Source organism: Gasterosteus aculeatus, chromosome 13 (assembly GCF_964276395.1).
Source record: "Gasterosteus aculeatus chromosome 13, fGasAcu3.hap1.1, whole genome shotgun sequence".
Taxonomy (NCBI): domain Eukaryota; kingdom Metazoa; phylum Chordata; class Actinopteri; order Perciformes; family Gasterosteidae; genus Gasterosteus; species Gasterosteus aculeatus.
The window spans coordinates 10,091,992-10,114,466 of NC_135701.1; the positions used below are offsets into that span (position 1 = coordinate 10,091,992).

General features: G+C 43.0%; 4 protein-coding genes across 11 annotated transcripts in view; 3 read left to right on the forward strand and 1 right to left on the reverse strand.

Moving 5' to 3' along the window:
- Positions 1–394: 394 nt before the first annotated feature.
- mthfd2 (methylenetetrahydrofolate dehydrogenase (NADP+ dependent) 2, methenyltetrahydrofolate cyclohydrolase) lies at positions 395–4,979 on the reverse strand. Its single transcript, XM_040195391.2, has 8 exons — positions 4,072–4,979; positions 2,369–2,553; positions 2,130–2,252; positions 1,755–1,907; positions 1,554–1,661; positions 1,369–1,461; positions 1,154–1,279; positions 395–1,055 (listed from the first exon to the last, which is right to left on the reverse strand). Exons 1-8 carry the CDS (start codon positions 4,149–4,151, stop codon positions 907–909), a joined length of 1,017 nt encoding a protein of 338 aa, XP_040051325.1. The 5' UTR covers positions 4,152–4,979; the 3' UTR covers positions 395–906.
- Positions 4,980–5,281: 302 nt separating this feature from the next.
- LOC120830613 (MOB kinase activator 1A) lies at positions 5,282–11,099 on the forward strand. Its single transcript, XM_040195392.2, is given in 7 exon segments — positions 5,282–5,506; positions 5,508–5,575; positions 6,279–6,445; positions 6,808–6,901; positions 7,833–7,966; positions 8,585–8,748; positions 9,280–11,099. Coding segments are annotated over 7 exon segments (915 nt in total). The 5' UTR covers positions 5,282–5,296; the 3' UTR covers positions 9,358–11,099.
- A 442-nt stretch (positions 11,100–11,541) lies between these two features.
- On the forward strand, positions 11,542–18,708 carry trafd1 (TRAF-type zinc finger domain containing 1). Of its 4 annotated transcripts, none has more exons than XM_040194603.2 (12): positions 11,542–11,844; positions 12,511–12,559; positions 12,649–12,784; positions 13,034–13,087; positions 13,198–13,630; positions 14,022–14,321; positions 14,396–14,460; positions 15,594–15,854; positions 16,168–16,306; positions 16,744–16,960; positions 17,105–17,162; positions 17,579–18,708. In XM_040194603.2, exons 2-12 carry the CDS (start codon positions 12,525–12,527, stop codon positions 17,624–17,626), a joined length of 1,746 nt encoding a protein of 581 aa, XP_040050537.2. In that variant the 5' UTR covers positions 11,542–11,844; positions 12,511–12,524; the 3' UTR covers positions 17,627–18,708. The 4 variants fall into 4 exon arrangements, with proteins under 4 accessions (XP_040050537.2, XP_077942759.1, XP_077942761.1 ...); XM_078086633.1 differs by having other exon boundaries at positions 11,746–11,862; XM_078086635.1 differs by having other exon boundaries at positions 11,841–11,967.
- Positions 18,709–19,344: 636 nt separating this feature from the next.
- The window catches only part of smtnb (smoothelin b), a 37,864-nt gene continuing 34,733 nt past the window's right edge, over positions 19,345–22,475 (forward strand). For 3 of the 5 annotated variants that reach the window (XM_078086629.1, XM_078086631.1, XM_078086630.1), the window contains exon 1: positions 21,449–21,580. In XM_078086629.1, coding sequence (XP_077942755.1) covers positions 21,464–21,580 — 117 coding nt within the window. In that variant the 5' untranslated portion in view covers positions 21,449–21,463. Of the gene's footprint in view, positions 19,756–21,448; positions 21,581–22,475 lie in introns of those variants that run through there. The other 2 variants (XM_040194595.2, XM_040194597.2) reach the window with 1 other exon arrangement.

A 22,475-nucleotide genomic window follows, 5' to 3' on the forward strand; every position in this document is an offset into this window, starting at 1 on the left:
AATTTGAGAAAAGGTTAAAGCATATCCGATATTTATCTCCCTAGTATCTGGACCCCGCTAACACGTCACCTGAAGATGGGTGTTAGCAGAAGAGTGCTTTAGTATAGAAAATAATTGGTAAAGGATTATCTAATCAGTAGAGCCTGATGAGACATTGGTGATAGTAATTATGGCTTCAGAACGCCAAATACGGAAAGTTAGATAAAGAGGTTTGGTTATTCAATACTGGGACTAAGTGGTATTTCTTTTAACAATAGTGCTTGAGGAGTCTTATGTTTAGAACGGGTGCATAGATTTGAATCAATACTGTAGGAGTGTAACAGTACAAAATTCCAGTGAGTTTTATAATGTAGACCAATGTAGAGTTTTATAATGTAGGCACAGAAAGCATCAATGTGAGAACATATTTGCAATATTTATTTCAAAGTTTTTACAAAGGCAATTGTGAATCTTTAAAGCTTATATATTGACAAACATTTGTTCCTGATGGTGTAAGCCCTTTTCACTCTTGGTACCCTCGGCTAAACTAAAAGAAAGAAGCCACACAGAACGGCCTCAGATGCTTTGTTTAAACCGCTTACCAGCTCAGAGATGAATGCTGAAAAACGTCCCGGTCCACGCTTCAATAGTATGCCAAAGAAGCAATAAATAAAATAGTTTCTTGAGAGAAATACATTGCATCATAAATACTGAAACATAAAAGTCGCAGCTGCAGCTTGAATGTAACAGTCTAAAACTTGAAGTTGGGAAAGTTCAAGTAGCAAGAGAGTCAAAAAGCGATCATCTTTCCGGTCCATGTGCAAGGAGAGCTCATCCGGTTGCTCCAAGTAACAAATGCAAAGGCGGCGGCGTTGTTGTTGTTGTTGTTGTTTGAGGGGGTGGAATGTGGCGCTTTTTTCCAGCACATTAGGACACAGCCGCCATGCGGATCCTCTCTTGGGGATATAGAAGAACGTTCTTCGCCGCTTTGATTGTGTTCTTCATGAGCATTGCCACGGTCATGGGTCCCACGCCTCCGGGTACGGGGGTGATGAAGCCCGCCTTCTGCCGGACGCCTGAATAAAGACATAAGAAAAGGGGAGTTACAGAACACCAGGACGCTGAGCAGTGACCCCTTGCAGAAATACGATCACGCTTTCCCCTCCAGCTTTACCTTCGAAGTCCACATCTCCGACCAGCCGGCTTTTCCCGGTGACGGGGTCTTGCACTCGGTTTATTCCAACGTCAATCACTGCGGCTCCCTCTTTAATCATGTCGGCGGTAATGAGGTTCGGGATCCCTGTTGGGTCAGCAATCAATTGTGTCACAATTGCAAAACCAACGTCCTGAAGAAATTTAAAGAATTCACTTATCGTCAGTGTAACGAACCTGCTGCAGCCACAATAATATCAGCGATCTTTGTGTGTTGTCGAAGTTGCTCCTTGGGAGTGTAGCGGTGAGAAATGGTGACCGTGGCATCGCCTGCAGCAGGGGTAACATTTCGGATTGGTACCGTACATTTGAAGCCGCCATCTTTAAACGCACAGATAAGACGCACGTGAACGGCAACCAACCTCCGGGCCTCTCGTGCCGGCCGTCCGTATGCAGCAACATGGCGATGGGCATGCCCACGTTCTTGGAGCGTCCCGCAACCACAACATTCTTCCCCATAGTGGGAATCCCTGCAGGACGGGGAACCAAATGTTCAGTTTCGGATTTTTTGCACACTGCGGCGTTTCAACCTCAAGACAAAGAGCGATCGTTCCCTCCGTTACCTGTGCGAGTGATCATTTCCCAGACTCCCCAGGGGGTGGCGGGGAGCATGGTGGACTGGTCCAGGCACATGCGACCCACGTTCACCACGTGGAAGCCGTCCACGTCCTTGGTCGGGGACACGGCGTTGCAGATGGCGCGCTCGTCGATGTGATCTGTCGGGAGAACAAAGACGAGCTACATTGAGGACAGATGGAGCTGTGGGGCTTTGTTCAAGGAAACCAACGAGCATCCATTAAGTCTCATCTCTTTAGAGCTCAGACGCGCGCTGACGACAAATAATGACGACGCCACTGTACGTCCTGCCTGATAACAACAACAACAACACACGGAGTCACAATACTCTCATTCTATTTCGTCCAACCGTCCCACTGTACCTGGCAGAGGCAGCTGGACCAGCAGGCCGTCCACACGATGGTCCGTGTTCAGTTTGTAGATCAGGTCCAACAACTCCTCCTCACTGATGGCTGAATGTTTGAGAATCGTCTCGCTAGAGATTCCTGGGGGAGGGGCAAGTGAGAAAGCCACTTTAAAAAAAAAAGGAGCCATTTGTTCTTTCATTGTAGCAAAGTGGGGACTGCACGTCCTGATCAAGACAGTTTGTTTTTTTCCTCACCGACATCAGCTGCAGCTCGTGTCTTGTTCAGGACGTAGGAGTGACTGGCTGGGTTTTCTCCCACCAGAACCACACTCAGGTGGGGTCTCCGGTGGCCGGCTGAAACCCATTTCTCCACGTCAGCCCGGGCCTCCTCTCGAATCTGCCGGGCTAGTTTCTTTCCCGAGATGATCACCGCCTCCTGTCTGAGAGTTGGGCCGAAAAAAAAAGACGTGAGTCAGAGGACGGATAGTTTGTACGGCAATTAGGCTTAAAGTCTAATACTGCAGCTATTGTGTTTGTTAACCGTATGTTTAGTACACTTTGCGTACATAGTGTAGCTAAAAATCTGAGTCACAAAACAATACAACAAAACCAAGACACTGAACATTCATTCAACTCTTACATCTGAATCATTTCTACGGTTAAAAAAAAAGTAGCCACTGGACTTGATCTCCTTAACTTCCATTAAACAGACACCAGAAACCTGTAATGAATATCAAGCACGCAGTCGGGGGTAAGCACAAATCCTCGTCTCTAAAGTTAGACACGGTCCGTCTCCACTGGACAGAGTCTCAGCACCATGTTAGATTCCAGCAAAGCAAAGGGACGACTTTTCAAACCGATGCATAATTCATTGTACTGGTGCACAAACTGGGTTGACCTGTCAAACCAAAAAAGCACCAAACCGGTTGCATAACAAACTACAAAAGCAGTGGCTAACAACCACAGAGTAATGAGCCATCAACAGTTACGTAACCATCTTTTTATTCAGCCAAAACCAATGAAACCTCCCAGGAAAGAGTCACCACTTCGGGGGCAAAATAGGTGACACCGAGGAGCCGAGGAGGACACCAGGTCATTACTCAGGAGGACACATGTGGAGACCACTGGGCTTTTAACTGCTCCTTAGCTCCATACAAACTAACACAAAGGTCTACTGAGCAGAAAAGGCCTCTATTCACATCTACACAGCCGTGTTAGATCCCCAATAGAGGAGAGTTGGCCGCTTTGTTTCTTCCTTTTAATACCGTCCCATTTAATCTGATTAGTATTCTTCTGCGTGTCAACTTACTTGACGTGTGAAATTCAACAGTGTTTAATCGGTGCCTCTGAAAGCGGGTCGAGCCTCTGTACGTAGAAACAAGTCATGCGCGACTAGTTTTAAATAAATCACCGCGTGCCTTTTCGAGATTGAGATCATGTGCAAGGGAGCACGCGGGGTTTGGAGTTTCTGAAAAAGGCGTGTGTGCAACATTAAGTCATTACACGTCCACCTCAGTCACTGAGGACTGAAAATCCAAAAGTGCGCATCCGTTCTGCTGACGATCGCACGTCGTCCAGAAGCAGCGTGAATGTGAATGTGCAGCCACAACGACCAGGCTCTCCAGCTGAAAGTCTGGTCCTCAGCCTCCAGGTGCAAACCCGGGGACCGATTTCATCAGCCAGCCGGCCGCTGCAGTGCTACCGGCGTGCCGCCAGGGGCGCCGCGGGACGCGACCACTGCGGACATTTAGTACGATAAAAAAAAAAACGAGCAGGACCCGCATAACACGCGGGATGTTTCAGCCGGGCGAAGGCGACACCGCGGGGGGAGAAGGCGCGTGTAGAAATATAACAATATATTTGGGAAGAATAAAAGGCGGCGGCTGCTGAGGGAAAAGGCGCCGAACCACGTCACGGTTGAGTTGACTGAGCCGAGAGGAGCGTTTGGTCTCACTCACCTCGAGGAGGTGGTGTGCAGTTCACACGCTTGATGGCGGGAGAGTTGGCACATTTTCCTGAGGGTCCTGATGGCTGCCATCGTGAAGCCGGCCGAGAGGAGGAGAAGAGACCGCTTACGTAAATACAGCCGCGGCGAGCCGGGATGACGGAACGGCTTGTGCGGAAGGCGGGGGCCGACGGCGTGCGGCAGATGGGCTTTATAGCCTCGCCCGCCCCCGCCCCGCCCCCCGCACGGTTGCTGCCTGCGTCACTGTAATCTGATGCCACGCCTCTAACGCACTGACGGTACTTTACGTTGCTGGAATGCTGAACCGCCCGGAGCTGCAGGGAGGCGCGAGTTTGTAATGTTTCATTCGGACGTGCTGTTGCAGTGTAGTGGAGGTGAATTACACCATAGTCCACCAGGTGCTGCGTTCAAAATGTAGATGAACGTATAGAAATGTCAAAGCACCGAAAACAAAAGCACTTCATATTTAAGTACTCCTTCTTCGGCAGGCAGAGTGGCCCCTGTCTGTTTATATTGTTAAATATTATTGGATTATTGTTAATGATACATTAACTGGTTTAGATGAAACAATTCTAACAACTTCATATATAGACTTCCGCTGATGAATTGAATCTATTTTACAATACGTTAGCTTATTTATATAGGTTTAAAACACATACTAACAAAGTATGTTATGTATGTATCCTTTCAACATGCAGAATATACACAACCTCTGGTTCAATATTTGTCAGCTAGTCTGATAATTTCATTAAACAAGACTTTACTCAATGCACATTCTATGTGAGAACAGTTTTCTCAAAATTAGTTGCAGAAGCTACATTAGTTTAACGTTATGTCCCAATTAAAAAAAAACAAAGGTTTCCAAGTAAGCAAAACATAATGGACTATTATGTTTTGTATCTATGTATATAGAAAACACGCTCGTTCCACTCAACTGTATAAATGAATATGTCTGCACAAACACAAATATATATATATATATATATATATATATATATATATATATATATATATATATATATATATATATATATATATATATATATATATATATATGTACATTTGTACATTTTACACATATATCAGAGGAAATTGTTTTTAGTCTGAAACTATGCTTGATCACTAAATCACTTAACACTAAGCCAATTCCTATATACGGATTTGATTGTAGGAATTACGGAAAAGCGACCCGTCTGCTTTCACCGGCTCCGTCATAAATGGCCGCGGAGCGCTACAGTAGCTCGGTGCGACCGGCAGAGGGCGACAATCTTCCGGCGGGACTCCAGCGGACGGCCGATAGAGGAAGAGACACTGTGGGTGCAGTTCGCGTTAGCCGAGAGGACGTCAACGTTGCTGTTTTTTTGCAGGCGTCGCCGACGAGCGTTTCCTCGCGTGTCCGACCGAACCGCACGACGCTCCGTTTGCTGAGACCCAGACCCACGAGCTGCGAGCGAAGCCTCCGCGACCGACTGCTTCGACAAGATGAGCTTCCTGTTGTAAGTGGCGCTAGCGTTAGCCGTCTGCTGCTGCGGAGCTAACGCGTCCACGAAGTTCCGTCAAGGGAAGTAACTGGCGTCAAAGTAAGACGCCGTTACCGAGAACAAGTCGGCGAAATCACTCGCAATCTAACGTCAGTCTTGATTCGCTTTCAAACGGACGACGCATTTTTTACGTAGGCTAATCAGTCGTGAAATTATACGCGAGCTGTATATTTATAATAGATTCTTAATGTTTTTTGTTTCTTTTTTAACTATTTACGTTCTGACTCGGCTAGCATGATGGGTACTAGCTTCCGGTCGGTTAGCCAACTTAGCTAACATTGTCACTTCATTCTAATACGTCCACAACTAAGACGAGCCGTGTTGTCATTAGTCACCGCTCACACAGTGGACGTCTTAACCTCGTTCGTGAGATCGTTAAACGTCGAGCGACGCGATTTAACTGCCCGTGTCACATTTCCTGTTTGCGGGTGATCGACACCATAACTTGGTCTGAACAACACCGACGTGTGTCACACTTAAAACCAGTCAAACAAGGCGACAGTGGTTTGAATAAAACACTTTATCAGATGCGGCAGCTATTGTCACGAGTATGTAAGGTTGATCACACCCGAATGCCCCAAGAGGAGAATCTACTTCTTCTTTAGCTTGCACACAGCTGCTTAGCCCCCATGTTTTTTTTTTTGTATTTTATTTGCAGTGGCAATCGCTCATCCAAGACCTTCAAGCCAAAGAAGAACATCCCAGAGGGCTCCCACCAATATGAGCTGCTGAAACACGCCGAGGCCACGCTGGGCAGCGGGAACCTGCGGCAGGCTGTCATGCTGCCCGAAGGAGAGGATCTCAACGAGTGGATCGCTGTCAACAGTGAGTGGATGAAGGCAACTTCACTTGTTTATAGGGAACACCGCTTGGTCCACAAGCTACTGGTTCTGTACGTGGACGGCCTTTGTAGAGCGGTTGATCCCCACCGAGCGGTACAAGAAAAAAACGTATTGATGAATATAGTCAGTAGATCAAGATTGTTCACAAAGCAGCAGCAGAATTCTTTTGAAACAGAAAAGTCGGTAGATGATAATTTCTAAAGATTCAGAACCCTCTACATTGTATAGAAATCCCAAATAAAACCTCTGAACTTAAAGACAAATGACACCAGTTAGTTTTATCATTGTCGTGAGGATGATCATACAGAGAGGAAAAAGATGATGCAATGAACCTCTTTCTTTCAGCGGTGGATTTCTTCAACCAGATCAATATGCTATACGGCACCATCACTGAATTCTGCACCGAGATCAGCTGCTCTGTGATGTCTGCTGGACCCAGGTAACCGCAAACAGTGTCCATTTGATGCATGCTACTTCTCGGAGTACAGGGTTCTTCCAAGGTAGCTAGTTTGACATGTCCCTGGTAGTAAAAGCACCGGTGTATATCATGAAGTTAACAATGGTGGATTTGTTTTATGGGTCCTGGTATTGTGCATGCTGGCTCATTGAGACGTTCACATAGAATCCCAAACTATTTAGTGCCTAATGCGTTGCACGTACACAGAATTTGGCTTGGTGGTTGGTGCAACAGTAAAAACAAAGTGGGTGGGGAAACGGGTGGGGTATAAGGTCAGGTGTCCTCTTCAACTCTCACTCAGTTATTGAGAGAAAACAAGGAGCTAAACCAGCTTGCAATGTGCGTGTATACCAGGACACACAAATCTTTGGGGCATAACAAAACATGAATTACAATACAATTCAATGATGGCAGATTCTTGGCTATAGTTATTTATTTATTTGCTAGATTGAGATCTGCTATGTAAGTGTGAACTGAACTTAATATGATAGTCTAAAGAACCCAACCCCGTTTAGATTCGGAATAGCTATGATGTTTATAGTAAAAAGGCATTGAAATGCATCATCTGCATCTCACAGGAGGGAAACTGGAATTCTACTTTGCATGTGGTCCTTGTCGGACTGCTTGGCTCAAACTTAGATTTGGCACTTCCTCTATTCTTTCACTGGCCAATACTGTCTGTGTTCGGTCTCTAATCAGAAGGAAGAGGCCGCTGCTCACTTCCTGTTGACTCCCCCATTAGGAGTTTAATTTTAGATACTTTTGCATTTCCCCCTCCTGTTTTTAAACCTGATCTAAAAACAAATATGTGATGTCCTGACCAAGCCAGAGTTTATTCGGTCAGGCTTTCTGATGTCTCATGTGTGACTAAATGATACAAGAGCTGCCAATTCATTTTGATGCTTCTCTGTAGATACGAGTATCACTGGGCTGATGGCACCAATATTAAGAAGCCCATCAAATGCTCTGCTCCCAAGTACATTGACTACTTGATGACCTGGGTACAGGATCAACTGGACGATGAGACCCTTTTTCCTTCCAAGATTGGTGAGTTTTGATTATAAATAATTGTCATTTTCAGCAGTTTGTAAACAAACTTTCAGCTTAAACGTTTTCTTCACATGGCAAACTGTGTAGGTCTCATAGCCCTTTTAATGCAGCAGGAAAATGATCCTAAACATACAGACAAGGCAACCAGAGGCAACCACAGTGTAATGTGTCATCCTGGCTGTGTGAGCCTGTCAGCTGACTTCACTCCAGCTGATCATGTGCTTCACATTGTGAAGAGCAGAGTCATCGCTCATTTCTCTTACCAGAGCCAGAAAGTCCATTTAAATTATTCCTTTGATTGTGTGGTTTTAGGATTTTTTTAAATATATTTTTTTAATATTTTCTAATTCCAAAATCTAAATGGCTATTTAATAATCCACTATTGTTTTAAAGAGTGTACTATTATTGTATTATACTATAATTATATAAATGGCATAACATTTTCCTAAAATCACATTTTATTGCAGTTATTTTTGGGTCATTACATCATTCACTAACTTTTGTGAGGGTGAGATTTTTCTGCTACTCCATATTCATGCATAAATGTTTTGATTGTAAACGCGGCACATGTTCCTCTTTTGACGTCAGCATATTCCACCACCCTCTGTCCCGCAGGAGTTCCTTTTCCCAAGAACTTCATGTCTGTGGCCAAAACCATCCTGAAACGACTTTTCAGGGTTTACGCTCACATTTACCACCAACATTTTGACTCTGTGATGCAGCTGCAGGAGGAGGCCCACCTCAACACCTCTTTCAAGCACTTCATTTTCTTTGTTCAGGTGAGATTATCCCATTACAATTTAGGATTGATTTACTGCTGTAAAATATTTGAATTACAGTGTATATCTGTGTTTAGATATACACTGTAATCCAAATCGTTTACATGAAAAGACTGCAATGCCATTTTTTCATCAAAGTTGTTCTTGGAATCTGCCTGGTAAAGAATTCGTGACATTTCTGTCATATGGCTCAAGTGTGAATGAACAGTTGCAGATCAAAGCAGCATCAACAACAACAGCTTAATGTAAAAAGTCACGACTTTAACTCAAAACAATTAACTCGACCATTCCCCAAATCATATGATTTTATGGCTGAAAGGGGCTGTATGTCTGCTTATGAAAGGACTCGTGTGTCTGTGGGGTGATTACATTACATTTATCATATTTGAAGTACATTAAGGGTCAAGCAATGCATTGGACCCCTAAATGTGTTTGTCTTACTACCTGTTTTTTTTTATAGGACCACAACTGCAATCAGAGCAGCAAAATAAGTTTTATATCAACTGATGTTTGTTTTTTGTGTCGTTGTAGGAGTTCAACCTTATTGACAGGCGAGAGCTTGCCCCCCTGCAGGACTTGATCGAGAAGCTTGGATCCAAGGACAGATAGACATTTAATCACCATTCCCTTTCTTTTTAACCTTTCATTTTCTCCCCTTGCCTCTTTGACTTCTGCTACCTCTTTAAAATCTGTGCCTTCTTCTTATTTCATAAACGTTTGTACTGTACTTTTCCTTTTTATCCAGTCTGTCTTCTTGTATGCTGTCTTTGAGCCCTTTCTTCCATTTTGCCACTCTAAATCATGGAAAATAGTGTAGTAAGAATATTTTTTCATAGGATTGTAAGAGCAAGGTAATGGATTTTATATTGGATAAGGACATTTGGAAGTTAACGTAAAAACCTGCTTGCCTCCAAAAGTTGGTACAGTGTTTTAATTGTCTAGACTCTTTTTTTTTTTTAGTTATCGATTTAGGCAATTTTCTCTTAACTTTTAGCTTTTTGTAATTACAGGGACTGACCAGATATCCTGTCTTTTTTTTTTTTACAATGTTTTTTAGTCTTCATTGGCGAGTTAAGATTGCATGGAAAGTAGTGCCGTGACGCTGGCCTGACGATACAAGTGTGTGGAAAGTATTTTCAGTCACAGATTGGTATAAAAAGCACCAGCAGCATAATCACTCTTAGTCAGAAGCTGGTTGTGTATCTGGTTTTCAACATCTGCTAACATGCACAACAGTTACATGTGAAGAGTAGTAAGGGACAATTGTGAGATGCCCATGTTCTTGCCCCACAAAAAAACACCACCAACTGCATTATGGCCATTTTATTTTGGTCATGCAATATTGTGTTTTGCACGTTTTTGGACTATTTTCTATATTGAAATAGTATGATGCAAGTTATGGTGCTTATAGTTATACTTTTAAACCGCTTGAGGGTTGTTCTTCATATCATATATAAATAAAGGAGTTGTATACTAGAAATTATCCTGTCAATAGCCAAAATAGTCTAATGTGTTTTTTGTCATTTCAGTTCATTTTGTAGCGCTGATTTATTTGTGCTACTCTGCATATTTGATCATTCAATGCTGGTACTTTTAAACTTTTTTTTGGGACATATGTCACCCCCTTGATTGTTAAATAGAGCAATAACGAATGCACCTCTGCAGGTTAAGGAGGAGTGTCCATAGCTATATGTAATTTTTCTGCAGATGTCTTTTGGTTTCGGTGCGTGCTTCAGTCTTTTCCTGGGATCACTCCAGCTACAACAGCAGGGCTGTTTGTACTGCCATCCTTTTACAAACTAAAGCAGCGACCTCTGGATGACGTTTCATTCGACAAACTCCAAGCATGAAGTATTGGTCCGTAACCTTCTTCATATTGGACATAAATTCAAATCAGACAATCATGCCTGCACAACCATTGAATGCATCATCTATGTGCTTATCAAAATATTTCACACGGCTGGTTTATTTTATTGATTTGATTGGAAAATTTAACGAGTCCTTTCTTTCAATCTAGCCATCTATTTTTATTATTTTTTTTACCTCACAATTTTGTTATCCAGCTTTTGGCATGGAGTTCAATTTCATTTCATTAAGTATTTGGCTTTACCTTTTCAAAAATGAACAAGGGCTTTGAAAGGAATTGAATGTTTTTATATATATCTCAAATAATGGTCCAATCATTGGGATGTCATTTTGACTGAGGAGGTTGAGGATGTATGTACGGCGTCTGAGCATTTGCTGTAAATAACATCAGTGTTTTATCTGAACGAAACTGTGCCTTACAAAAAGGAATATGTCTGATACAACAGTATTGGTAGATCAAAATTCAATAAACATTGAAAGGACAATGTTGTGTTGTTTTTATTTGTTTGTGCGCGTGCTGTAAAAACTATTTAAATGATCATGGTATCTGCAGATTTTCACTTGTTGCACAATAATAAACTGGACTGTTCGATAGATTCATGTATTATATATAAATGTTGAATGTTCCCCCTGCTGCTGGTAGGAAGGCACAGGGCGACCACAGGCATCACATGTAGACAGGAAGCTGAAACTCAAAGTTATGCAGTCGGAACATCTGCTTGCTGAAATTTAAAAGACGACATCAACGCTTGACACCTTTACCACAGTATTATAAGAAATGCAGTTGATAATATTACATATGACAAATGGAGCATAAGTGTCACCCGAGAAGCTTTTCCAAGCGCACGGTCCCATTCAACCAATCAGAATTGAGGCCCAGAGACACTTGTTAAATTTTCCCTGAGTCAGGACTTACAGCGACCTTCCACCCTGGGCGTTCACTTCCAAACTATATAACATGCGCGCCCCTCACCTTATCAGTGCCACCATCGTGTTGCGTTTAGATTATATTTAATATTACAGATTGTTTATTTGGGGTTTAGTTTGATCGGGCCGGTGTTAAAGGAGGTGGAATAGATGTGTACGTAGACCGCCTGGAAGGCCTTACGTAGGGCAACACTTACATCGGTTGGCGACAGAGCAAGGAGGAAATAACGATTTGTCTTCCAAGAAACCGTCGAATAGTTATCTCTCGTCTACGGGATTATTTTGGTTGCGTTTTCTACACAGGTGATTCATTGACAAATGGTATCATTGCAACGAGTTTCCCCGTTTTGCTTGGACGTGGCGGCCCATTATCTTCTTTGCTTGGTAGCTGCGTCGGAAAAAGCCTTTGCATCCAACGTTAGTTAGGTTAGCTACATGTATGCTACGTGGTGGTTGCTAAACGGCTATTTACCGTTAAACTACGTAGCTAGCTTAAGGCAGCACGGCTAAGCTAGTCCAACTTTTCCAAAGGGGTTCGCGACGCTTGTAGCTTAACGGTTTGCCGTTACGCCGTTATCTCCTCGTAAATCCAGGCGAGCGATGTTAGCTAACGTTAGCTAACGTTACCTGCCTGGAGACACTGGGAGAGCAGACTGGGAAAGCTGTCAACCAGTCGGACAGTGGGAGCCGTTTGTGCTGTTAGCATTAAGTCTTGATTATTCGTGCGACTCTTTTTAAAGGAGTTCTGTAAGCGGATGTTGGTTAAACTACGTATGAAACAATGTAATCGATTGAACCAATGTTAGTTAATCTCAAATGGTAACGTTATAACGTTAGCTAACGTCACACAAATGCGTACTAACGAGTTGTATACACGCATCTTATGCCACTAAAATGTAATTGTCAATTTCTGCTTTAAAGTGAGCCGAGGTGTTTCGTGTGATTTGTAACGGTGAACTTTTCCCACAGGCTTCGGTTAAGTCATGGCGGATGAAAATACTCAGTTCTGTGGCAATTGGTACGTATTAATACGGTATAATGCACATTAACAGTGATGAGTCAGTTTGATATGGTCGAATTTTTTTTTTCAAAATGTTGCCGTTATAGCAAACACGACATTCCAGAGGCTAATTTCACCACCCATGAGATCCATTGCCGAAGAAACATCGCATTGTGTGATGTTTGCCAGGAGCCAGTGCCCCGTTCAGAGCTGCAGGAGCATAACGAGCAGGAGCACATCCAGGTAACAGACTACTGCAAACCCCATTCCTCCCATAGATGTTTGGTACCAGAACATGGAAGGTGGCCTGGAACCACGTAACGGTGAACGTGGACTTTAGTGATTGTGATTGCCTGTCATTGGGTTTTAAACAAGGGAATTAATGGAAGAAGGAGCAGAAATCATCAGCCACCTCTTATCGTCATTCCATGACACCGGCTTCCAGGAATGCAAAGGAATGAGGAATTCAATTCATTTTTACTCTCATTTCAGATTACATGCAAGTGCGGTTTGAAGATTGAGAAGAATCGTATTGCTGTTCACCAGGTATTTTCAAAGAGCACATCTCTCAGTTCACTGTTTATAACACTAATATTCAGTGATCTTTATTTAATTTTCAAATGATGTTTCTTCTTCGCAACTACTGTTTCTTTCAGAGTTTCGAATGCCTTCAGAGGCTGGTCCCGTGCCAATTCTGTGAACTGGAGATTGTCTTCAGTCAGTCCAAAGAACATGAGGATTATTGCGGCGCACGCACTGAACCCTGCGTGCACTGCAAGTGCAACGTAATGTTGAGGGAACGGGCCGTGCATCCGGGCTTGTGTGGAAGCCTCACGCCACCCCAAGAGCGGAACAACCGTCGGACGAGTCGCAGTCCCGTGGAATCACAGTCTCCAGGGCCGTGGTTTGAAGCTCACTCCATCCATAACCTTCTAAGAGCCCAAGAGAGAAGCCCAAAGAATAATAACGTCAGCGCCGCAGAACAGGCCTTTCCGCGGCCATTTGATCCCAGAGAATATTACACTTCAAGGGGACCTGAAGTCCCAGGAGACTGGAAGAATATTGCTCCGAGCAATACTTTTAGCCAAAGTGAGTTTATCCCTGATCCATTGGAGTTACATTTTGTGTGGGGAAGAAGGTTTTTACCAGGCCTAATTGTTTTATCTGAATGAATAATCATATAGTGGCCAAACACGTAACCAATGAAGCTTTAAAAATACATTTGAAGGTGCTCTTTGGGGTTGTGGTGTAAAAAGGCAAGTATGTATTACCAGAACACATTATGTGTATCCACAAAATGTAACGACATGGTGAATTAATTTATTTCCCCATAACACATATCAAAACAGATTTTGATAAATACTAGTTTGCATTGTTTACCTTGATCTTTCGCCACTGACTTTGAACACATTGGTCTCGCTTTTCCTTCATTTGTAGCTGAATTTACAACTGTTCTCTGCAATAACTACTTTTCTTGTAGTGATGGGGCAGAGTGATTTTCGGAGCAGCGGCGGCAGCAGCAGTAGCAGCAGTGCGTGGCCGCAGAGCGACCTCACCCTGAATGAGGATTCCTCCGGACTGGACTACATGTTGGCTCTCAGCCTGCAGAGTGATGCAGAATCAGTAGCTGAGGGAAACCTGTGGAGTGGAATCTGGGACCACAAGATTGGGAAGACTTCGAACACATCTTTAACCTCTCCACTCCCTCCGCCCAACAACAACTACCCAAACTTTACCACAGGAACGAGCACAGGTGCAGTCCAGGAACACGACCAAGCAGGTAATTTGAAAAAGATTGGAATACTCTTGAGTTTTTCTGTGGTGAGTTGAATGACTTATTGAATTATTTTACAGATACCATGCTTCCTTGTGAGTTTTGTGAAGAACTGTTCCCTGAAGAGGACCTGATTTTGCATCAGGTTAGTGATTTGGTTTGATCCTTTTCGTTAAGCTGTTGATCGCTGTTGAGTCAGCTGAACAACTGGCCATCCCGATGTTGGCTGTAATGAATTTAGACTTTCCCCACTTCCTTTTTTTAAAGGGAAGCGGGGACCGAGGCTCAATAGTTTTTTTTCGTATTGTATTGTCCCCTGGACATCATGACAGTCTAAGCAGCCAACAAGACTGTTGACTCATTTGTGCTGCTCTCCCCTGAATGTATTTCAGTTATGAGTAAATAAAATACAACGAGCAACTTATAGTCAGTTCTAAGCAGCCTAACCAAACCTGCTAAAGCCTAGTTTATGCTCCTGCGTTTTCAGAGCGACGCAAGGAAACGCAGACGCAAGAGCCCCTTGCGTGTCCCTTGGGTCCCCTTTCACACCTTGCGTGCGTCGACCCATTTTTCAGCGCACAAGGCTGCGATTGGTCTGCTAACTACATCCTTTACGGAGTCTCACATTTCCGTTTTCAGAGCCCGATACCGCCATTATTAAAACGAAGAATGTTTACGAGAACGGATAATAAAGTCTATGATAAATAAATAAACAAACCTACAACTTCCACACAAAAAGACGTGACTTTTTAGGTCGTCTTCGACAAAAACACATTACTCCACCTTTTGTTCTGGCGGTGAATTGCTCTGCAACACACGCAAGACTTTTAGAACCATCAGTTGAAGCAAGTGCGTCAACGCAGAAGCATGCGCCAGCCTTAACTCTTATGGAAAATCTTCAACTTCATTTCATCCCCCCCCTTTCAGCTTTAATTTACCTTACTGTTGCACAAACATGCTGCGGCGTATTTTGTTTTGGTACACTTGAAGTCGTTCGTCCTGAAACCTGCCCACATTCTGTCTCACTTCCTATTTAAATCTGCAATGTCAACTCATTGAGAAATAAAACATTGTATGGACAAATGTAATGAATGTAAAAGTCTCAGATCCAGTCCGACATCATGTGGAATACAGACAGTATCAAACCCTTCCTCCCATTTGCTTCACACGGCTCAGAATGCAGTTACAGCCTTTACCAGTGTGAACAAGAGGCTTTCCTGTCCATCTTGGGATGATTTTCTGAGATTTCAAAGCCTTCTTTTCTCCCCTTTGGTTCAGACTGGATGCAGCCCGGCCTCTGCCTTTGCGTCTTACAGCAAACAGCCCTTGTCTCCCCCAAAAGAGGACCGGATGAGCAGGAATGCTTCAGGGATGATGCACAACATCCCCGACACACTCGCTTCAAACATCCCCACTTTCCCCCGCTCCGTGTCCCCGGCCTCCTACAGCCCTCCAGCCAGTCCTCTAGAGGGCGATGTGGTCATTCCGTGTGAATTCTGTGGCGTCGCTCTGGAGGAGGCTGTCGTCTTTCACCATCAGGTATGTCGGTAATCAAGTCTAATAGCCCTTAAAATATCAGAAGCCGGGTTTAAGTTTTATTTTGTTACCATACAAATCGTTTGTACGTGTTGTACGAATACTTTAAAATGTTACAGTCCTATTTTAATTAGGCATTAGGCATAGTCATGTCTTTAATGCAGTTTTCCACATTATGACCTGAGCAACCAATCTGCAAAATCACTTGTAAATAAATGATCCTGGATGCTGATTATCAAACACAAGAATGGAGTAATAAAGAAATTGACCGATTTGTAATTGTCTAATGGCTAATCCATTGTCTTCTTATATCTAGGACAAATGTGATATGCGTCCTCAGAATGCCCACCCCTTGAATAATCTAACAAAAGCATCCATCAAGAAGCCATTGAGCCCCACCAAAGACACCTTTGGTCAGATGTCTTCTGACTTTCAAAGGAGAGTTAATCCCCAAGGTATCGTATGGAATCTATTTTGAATATTACAAAAAATGTACAAAGCTCTGATGCGCTTGTCAAAAAAATATGATGCACCTTCGCAAAGGCGGTTCCCAGCGAATGAAGGTACTCTGTACTTTCTAATGAGCCGGCATATGACCGAGGCAGGGGAGCTAAACCTGAACAACTCGCTGGATCACATGTTTTCTAAACAAGGCTGCCCACAACAAAGAAACCGACTGTTGTCTTCAGATCAGCATGTGTGTCAGATACTCCGCATATGCAAATGTTTGTGCACAAGCACCGAAGAGTTTTTCATGATGGGAAACAGTAGATGTGCAAAGATGGTTTTAATAGGAGGCATTGTTAGTATTAATTAGGGTGTGTATATATGTGTGTGTGTGTGTGTGTGTGTGTGTGTGTGTGTGTGTGTGTGTGTGCTGTTCCACATAAAGTCGAGTTTTCGGAAGTGAACTTTGGATGCGACCGAGAGACACCGCCAGGACTAAACCAAATGGAATGGCAGAGAGGTTACATCGGACTACCAAGTCAGAGGAAGACTTCCAACTGCGATGCTTCTGTGAAGATCAGACCTCAGCAGGGCATGGAAGCAGAGGGAGATCATTCTGCTTTCCGTGAGCCCGAGAGGTCCGGCTCTACGTCTCTAAAGGGGTAAAAGCAATGTGATCAATCATGTTGATGGAGACTTGTTTTTTCATTTCATTGGAATCACTTCAGCTCTACTATGATTTGTGCCTTCTTTGTACGTGTTGTGGGGGATGTTATTATTAATATTGGATTGTGTTTCTCCACCAGAGTGCATCTACCAGAAAATAAAGAGGGCAGAGGGAACAGAAGAAATTCATTAACAAAGGTACACTTTAATAAAAACAAAAACATCTTTTGCAAAGATTTTTGTTTGTACTGTGAAAGTGGCCGTCCCCTCACTACCCATTAGACAGACAGGACTCCTGGTTTCTTCAATTTGTCCTTGTTTGTAAAGCACTTTGTCATTAGTTTTATACTGTAGGAAGAAAGTGTTTTAACAATAATTTCTCAGAACAACATAAATACACATGGGTTCATCACATATTAATATATTTATATGGGAAATGAAACTGCATTACCTGAGAGTAAATGGACATGCTGCTTCCATAACCTATTAAATACTTGTAATAGTGATCATGTCTCTTAACATTGTAAAGGCTTTCCTCACCAAATCATTTAAGTCTAAAGTCTGAAAGTAGATTTTCCTCTTTATGACCGTTCAATACTTGTTTCCATTTGCAGTTGCCGAAGAAGCAGAATGAAGAGCAGCAGCAGCAGCAGGAGGAGTGAGAGCATGTGGGGAAATAACAAAACCAAATCTCCTAATCGGGTTTCATTTATCTTCTTACACACTTTTGAAAACAAAATGTATACCTATCTGATAAGTGCCTGCGTGAGTATGTTATCTTGCAGTTTATCTTTTAATGAGTTTTACTATTATTATAATCTAAAGTAATTTGGTTTATTAATGCATATTCTGCTTTATTTCAATTTTCTTTTTTTCAAATGTTTGTATGTCTAACATCCAGCCTTGAAAGATAAATTATCAAATTTTATTTGCGCTGAATTTGATTTTTATTATTTTTTATACTGTACAAGTCACAGCTCATTAAGAATATCGGACACGGGACTTTGTCGGTGTGCAGTTGTCTAACTCAATCGTTACCTTGTTAATTCAGCCAAGGACATTTTGTTTTCAGCCCTGTTGGCCAGTTATTTCAGGGTCTTCCAGTGTTCATGTAGGTTTATGAATCTTTATGTAATCTAAAGCACTTTGATAGATTATTTTGTTAAAGAAGGGCTTGAGGAACACATTTGATAAATGTATGCATCTTGGTCCCCAAAAGAAAAAACCCTGTATAACTGAACATTTGTCTTTTTATACTGTTGAACATGTTGTCTTTAATACTCTTCAGTACTTAGATTATTATTATTTTTTAATCATAACTGTAGAACTATACACGTGGTGTCACGATGAGGGGTCTTCTGAAGCAGTGTCTCCTGTCCAATCTCTTTGAAGTAGTATGAAAAATGTTGTGTGCTTCACCTCCGTGTAGGTTTTAAGATTGATAAAATGTTTTTTGTGTGTAACATAGGGTCCACTAAAGCAATACATATAAGACCAGGCACCTTGTACCACAGAAGGTTGAGCCCTTTTAACTAAAGACTATGCCCGAGCAGCCCCCTGATTAACATCTGATAATTAAGCTCAACGGAGGAACAAATAATCAGTGAAATGTCCTGCTGTGGTGTTTGGGTTAGGGTGTAGGCTCTCAGCCACATGGCTGACTATTCCAGTTTAAGAACAACTGTCTTGATGCTCTTTGTCTTGTTTGGCTATTAAATGTTTAATGGGGAGGTCCATGGCTCCAGCTTGTGTTCTGTCTGTTTTGTTCTGTCCTACTTTTGTACATTAAGCTCAGCTCAGTTTACCTGTGGTAATAACAAATTGCTCCATAAAGGTAATTGTAGAATATATATATTTTTAAATTCCGTTATGGTGCCCTCCATGAGAAGTGAGAATGAACTCTGAAAACAATGCTTCTATTTTTTTTATGTATTTGCACTTTTTTCAGTGATCCAGCATTTATTTTTCGTGTCATTATAATGACCAAATTTAAAGAAGATTGGAAGAAACCTTAACCAGAAAGCCTTGGTGGCATGTTTCAACCACATTTCGACCTTCATCTATGGAAATAAAAAGCTACTGCGTTTACCTGGTTAATCATTTCCATCTAGTTTTCTCTGACGTTTCCCGGAAAGAATCTGGTATTCATTACAGGGGAATTAAGAGACATTTTCAGACTGTTACTTAGTAGTGGTGATTTTATAAGTTGTGTGTATTTCCAGTGGAATTTCCTTGAAAAAAATGCTGTACTACCAAAGGAGATCTGCCAAATTCAAATATTCCAACGGCTTGATGCGTTTCGACCCATTGGACTTCAGTGGCACTAATCACCCTCCATACGGGCACGTTGTTTCACGTCTCCCCCTCGAGCGGCGCACTTTGAGTGCGCACCGGGAGAAGCCGGCGGCGGAGAGGGGCGGGGTTACACCTTTCGGTGGGAATCCTCTTTTCAAAAAAAGCTGCCAACGTCCTCATGAGTGAGACAGAGCGCAGGGCCACTTTCTGCCTTCCGCCACGACCCCCGAGACGAAGAAAGAGGAGCGCGTCAACGAGCGGGACACGGCTTCACTCTCGTTGAGGACATTTGAAGACAAACGTTAATTCAAGCCGACAACCACAACAACAAAAAAATCCCAGCAACGAGTCGCGCAGGTGGAGGACCGCACGCGCACCGACCGCACCGCAGACTCACCGCAGAGACCTTCCGGTTGCACCTGAGCGCGCGGAAGAAAGACGGAAGATGTCCGCGGAGACCTACTCTGCGCTGGACGAGTCCTCTCTGCGAGACCTGGTGAGCAGACCCGCTGCTGCTACCTGAGCCTTCAGGGATGTAACGCATATATATATATATATATATATATATATATATATATATATATATATATATGGTATACACTATAATGCTACAATGTCTCGTGCAAAATGCATTTCTTCCTGATTATCGGTCTGCTATTGATTTCACTTATTGGTTATCACAGGCGATAGCAGGTCTGTACACGTGAAAGCGCGTTTTTTGTGTGTGATCACTGACATACTTTTTAGACCTTTTGATTTGGTCAGAGAATGAATAAATGATTACCTTGGGTTTAGGATATTCTGATTGTTTTCTGGTTATTTATCACACACATGTTGCGATTCATAAAAGCACAATAATGAAAACGGTAGATTGGTGCAGATCTAATTAAGTGCTTCTGACTGTAAGTTGAGTGGTGAATTTTGGTGTGTGAACGCTTGACCAAAAATTATGATAATTACTCCACCATTGTAAGACTTTTAAAAAAAATTCCAAATCCCTCCTGACTAGGGGTTGATCCAATAATTGATTACAGATGGATCCAAGATGTAAAGAACAGTGCTAACTAGACTCCAGTAATCCTTAACCTATGATGACGCATACCAGACGTGTTTACGTTGCAAAATTGTGTAAGAAAGTCACGATCCTGTAGGTGATTCACAAGATGTCCTGTTCGGAAGTCTAGACGGTAAGCCAGGAAGTGTGAGCGGCAAGTTAGTATCGGAAAAGGTAAAGAAAAGAGGAAAAGCTTTGTTTCACATTAGTCATCATCATTTCTTAATATGTGAGTCAGTCTGATGTAAATCGTGACACCTGTAACACACTTTACAAGGATGCGTGACTCGGCCTGTTCCTGTTCAGACACACTTACACCGTCAGAATCACAGTTACACACCTACCTGAAACGTCTGTCCTTCACTGTACAAATACTCCACGACCTTCAAGGCCTGTGGCATTAAAGTGAAGGTAAATACAGAGGTGCCGTTGACCACATGTAAGATTAAATTACACTGATTAGTCCCACCAATTGTTTTCCCAACATGGTGTTCTTTAAGGACACGGCTTCTCAAAAACATTTACATTTTTGCTCTTTTTGGGTCCGTAAATCGGACAAGAAAAGGCTGTTGACTTTGGAACAAGACTGGGAATAAAAGTAATGTTTTGTTTTATTTAATCGTTATTTCCCCCAGGGCTGTCTCGCCGAGAGATTTCTTCTCATGAATCTCTTAAAGTTCAGACTTTTATCACCAGTGACATGATTATAATAGCCGGGGTACAGGAGCGTAGCACGGTAACCATATTTTACTTTGGCGTATCTATTTACTTTCAGTAAGTATCTGTTGCTTTGATCAGAAATTTATGAGTTTATTTATAGAAGAGCTTGATATAAAGATAAATGACTCTAAATGGTCACAACACATTTTGGAAGAGGAAAGAATGAGCTCTGGCTCCGTTTTCAAACGCTGTGTTGGTTGTAGTTTCATATTTAAGTGAACAGAGCTTCAGATTTGTCGCTTAATGGGATTCAGCTTCCTTAAGTGGCTGAATTTATCTCGGTAATATTTCATCTCAGATGAAATGATCAGAAAGGAATCCAGCTCCCTCTGAACCTTCTTGTGTGGCCCGACACGCTGCGGGAGCTCCTCGTAAAAAAAGAAAACGCAGGCGTCTCTCTCTCTCTCTCAGAAAGCTGCAGCAGCGGGAAATGAAGCGCGTATCGTGCAGACTTTGGGACCTGCTGTGGTCCTCTTCCTGTCACACGCAGCCGAGCGCTGGATGCGCGGCGCCGAGCGGCTTCCCTCGCTCGCACGTCGGCTACAAGGTCAACGAGGTCCCACATTTTCCCTGGTGATGGTTGCGGTGACTCGGGTGTCAGAGTTTTCCACGGTGAACTCGAATGAAACACGAGTCTTGATTTAAACCTGCTGCTCAGAGGAGAAGTTCGCACGGGGATGTGATGGGAGTTCAGCTTCATCGACATTCTCATTCTCATTTTTATTTTACCAAATGCAAAACCTCGTTCTGTGGTGTTTTCATTGCATTCGTGAATTCTTTTTTTTTTTTTGTCATTGTAAGAATATTTTTTCCCGGGGCGGCAGTAAAAGCTGATGGGCGCCCTTAATTAAACTGGTGGTAAAACAGTCGGTTGGACAGTGAACACAAACTCCAGGCCTGCGTTGAGCCTAATGAGCTAAACAGTCAGAAGGTCGCATGGCGGCCTCTCTAACTCCACTAATCCCTTCTCTGCACTTCCATTCAGACCCTCGCTGCCTTTTTGCTCACCTAATCCCCTCCCTGGCAACCACGTAAAGCATTCTGCTTTCCCTTTGGCCGCCCCAATTATTTAAATATCAACAGAAATAATCGGTTGGTGTCCTGGTTTGTTTCGGAGAGGATATTAGTTTCGGTTCGTCTGTCGGGAATAGTACTTAAAGACCCGTGGACATAAAAAGACAAAAGCTCCCGGGGGACAAAAAACTCCTTCCAACCGGGGCCACTTCAAAATAGATCTGCTCAGCTGACTGGCAGCTTGGGAGCTGATGGCTATCAGGCGATGACTGTCGGGTGTGACAGCCCTGAATGGCTTCCTGTTTGCATGGGACGGGCCTGCAGGTGTCCTGTTGCCGCGGCACCTGTGCACTTAGCCGGGGACGAGGTTTGACAGGAAGCGGCCGCTCTGTGATCTGCCTTCTGCGCGGTGTCACTCAAAGCAGACG

Bases quoted from the DNA above. Each gene is read 5' to 3' on its own strand.
- mthfd2 (XM_040195391.2), bottom strand. From the start codon at position 4,151: ATGGCAGCCATCAGGACCCTCAGGAAAATGTGCCAACTCTCCCGCCAT. The intron at 2,253-2,368 runs GTGAGGAAAAAA...CCCCTCCCCCAG, and splicing joins ACGAGCTGCAGCTGATGTCG to GAATCTCTAGCGAGACGATT. The intron at 1,908-2,129 runs GTACAGTGGGAC...TTCTCCCGACAG, and splicing joins GGTCCAGCTGCCTCTGCCAG to ATCACATCGACGAGCGCGCC.
- trafd1 (XM_040194603.2), top strand. From the start codon at position 12,525: ATGGCGGATGAAAATACTCAGTTCTGTGGCAATTG. The intron at 14,461-15,593 runs GTTAGTGATTTG...CCTTTGGTTCAG, and splicing joins AGGACCTGATTTTGCATCAG to ACTGGATGCAGCCCGGCCTC. The intron at 16,961-17,104 runs GTAAAAGCAATG...TTTCTCCACCAG, and splicing joins GGCTCTACGTCTCTAAAGGG to AGTGCATCTACCAGAAAATA.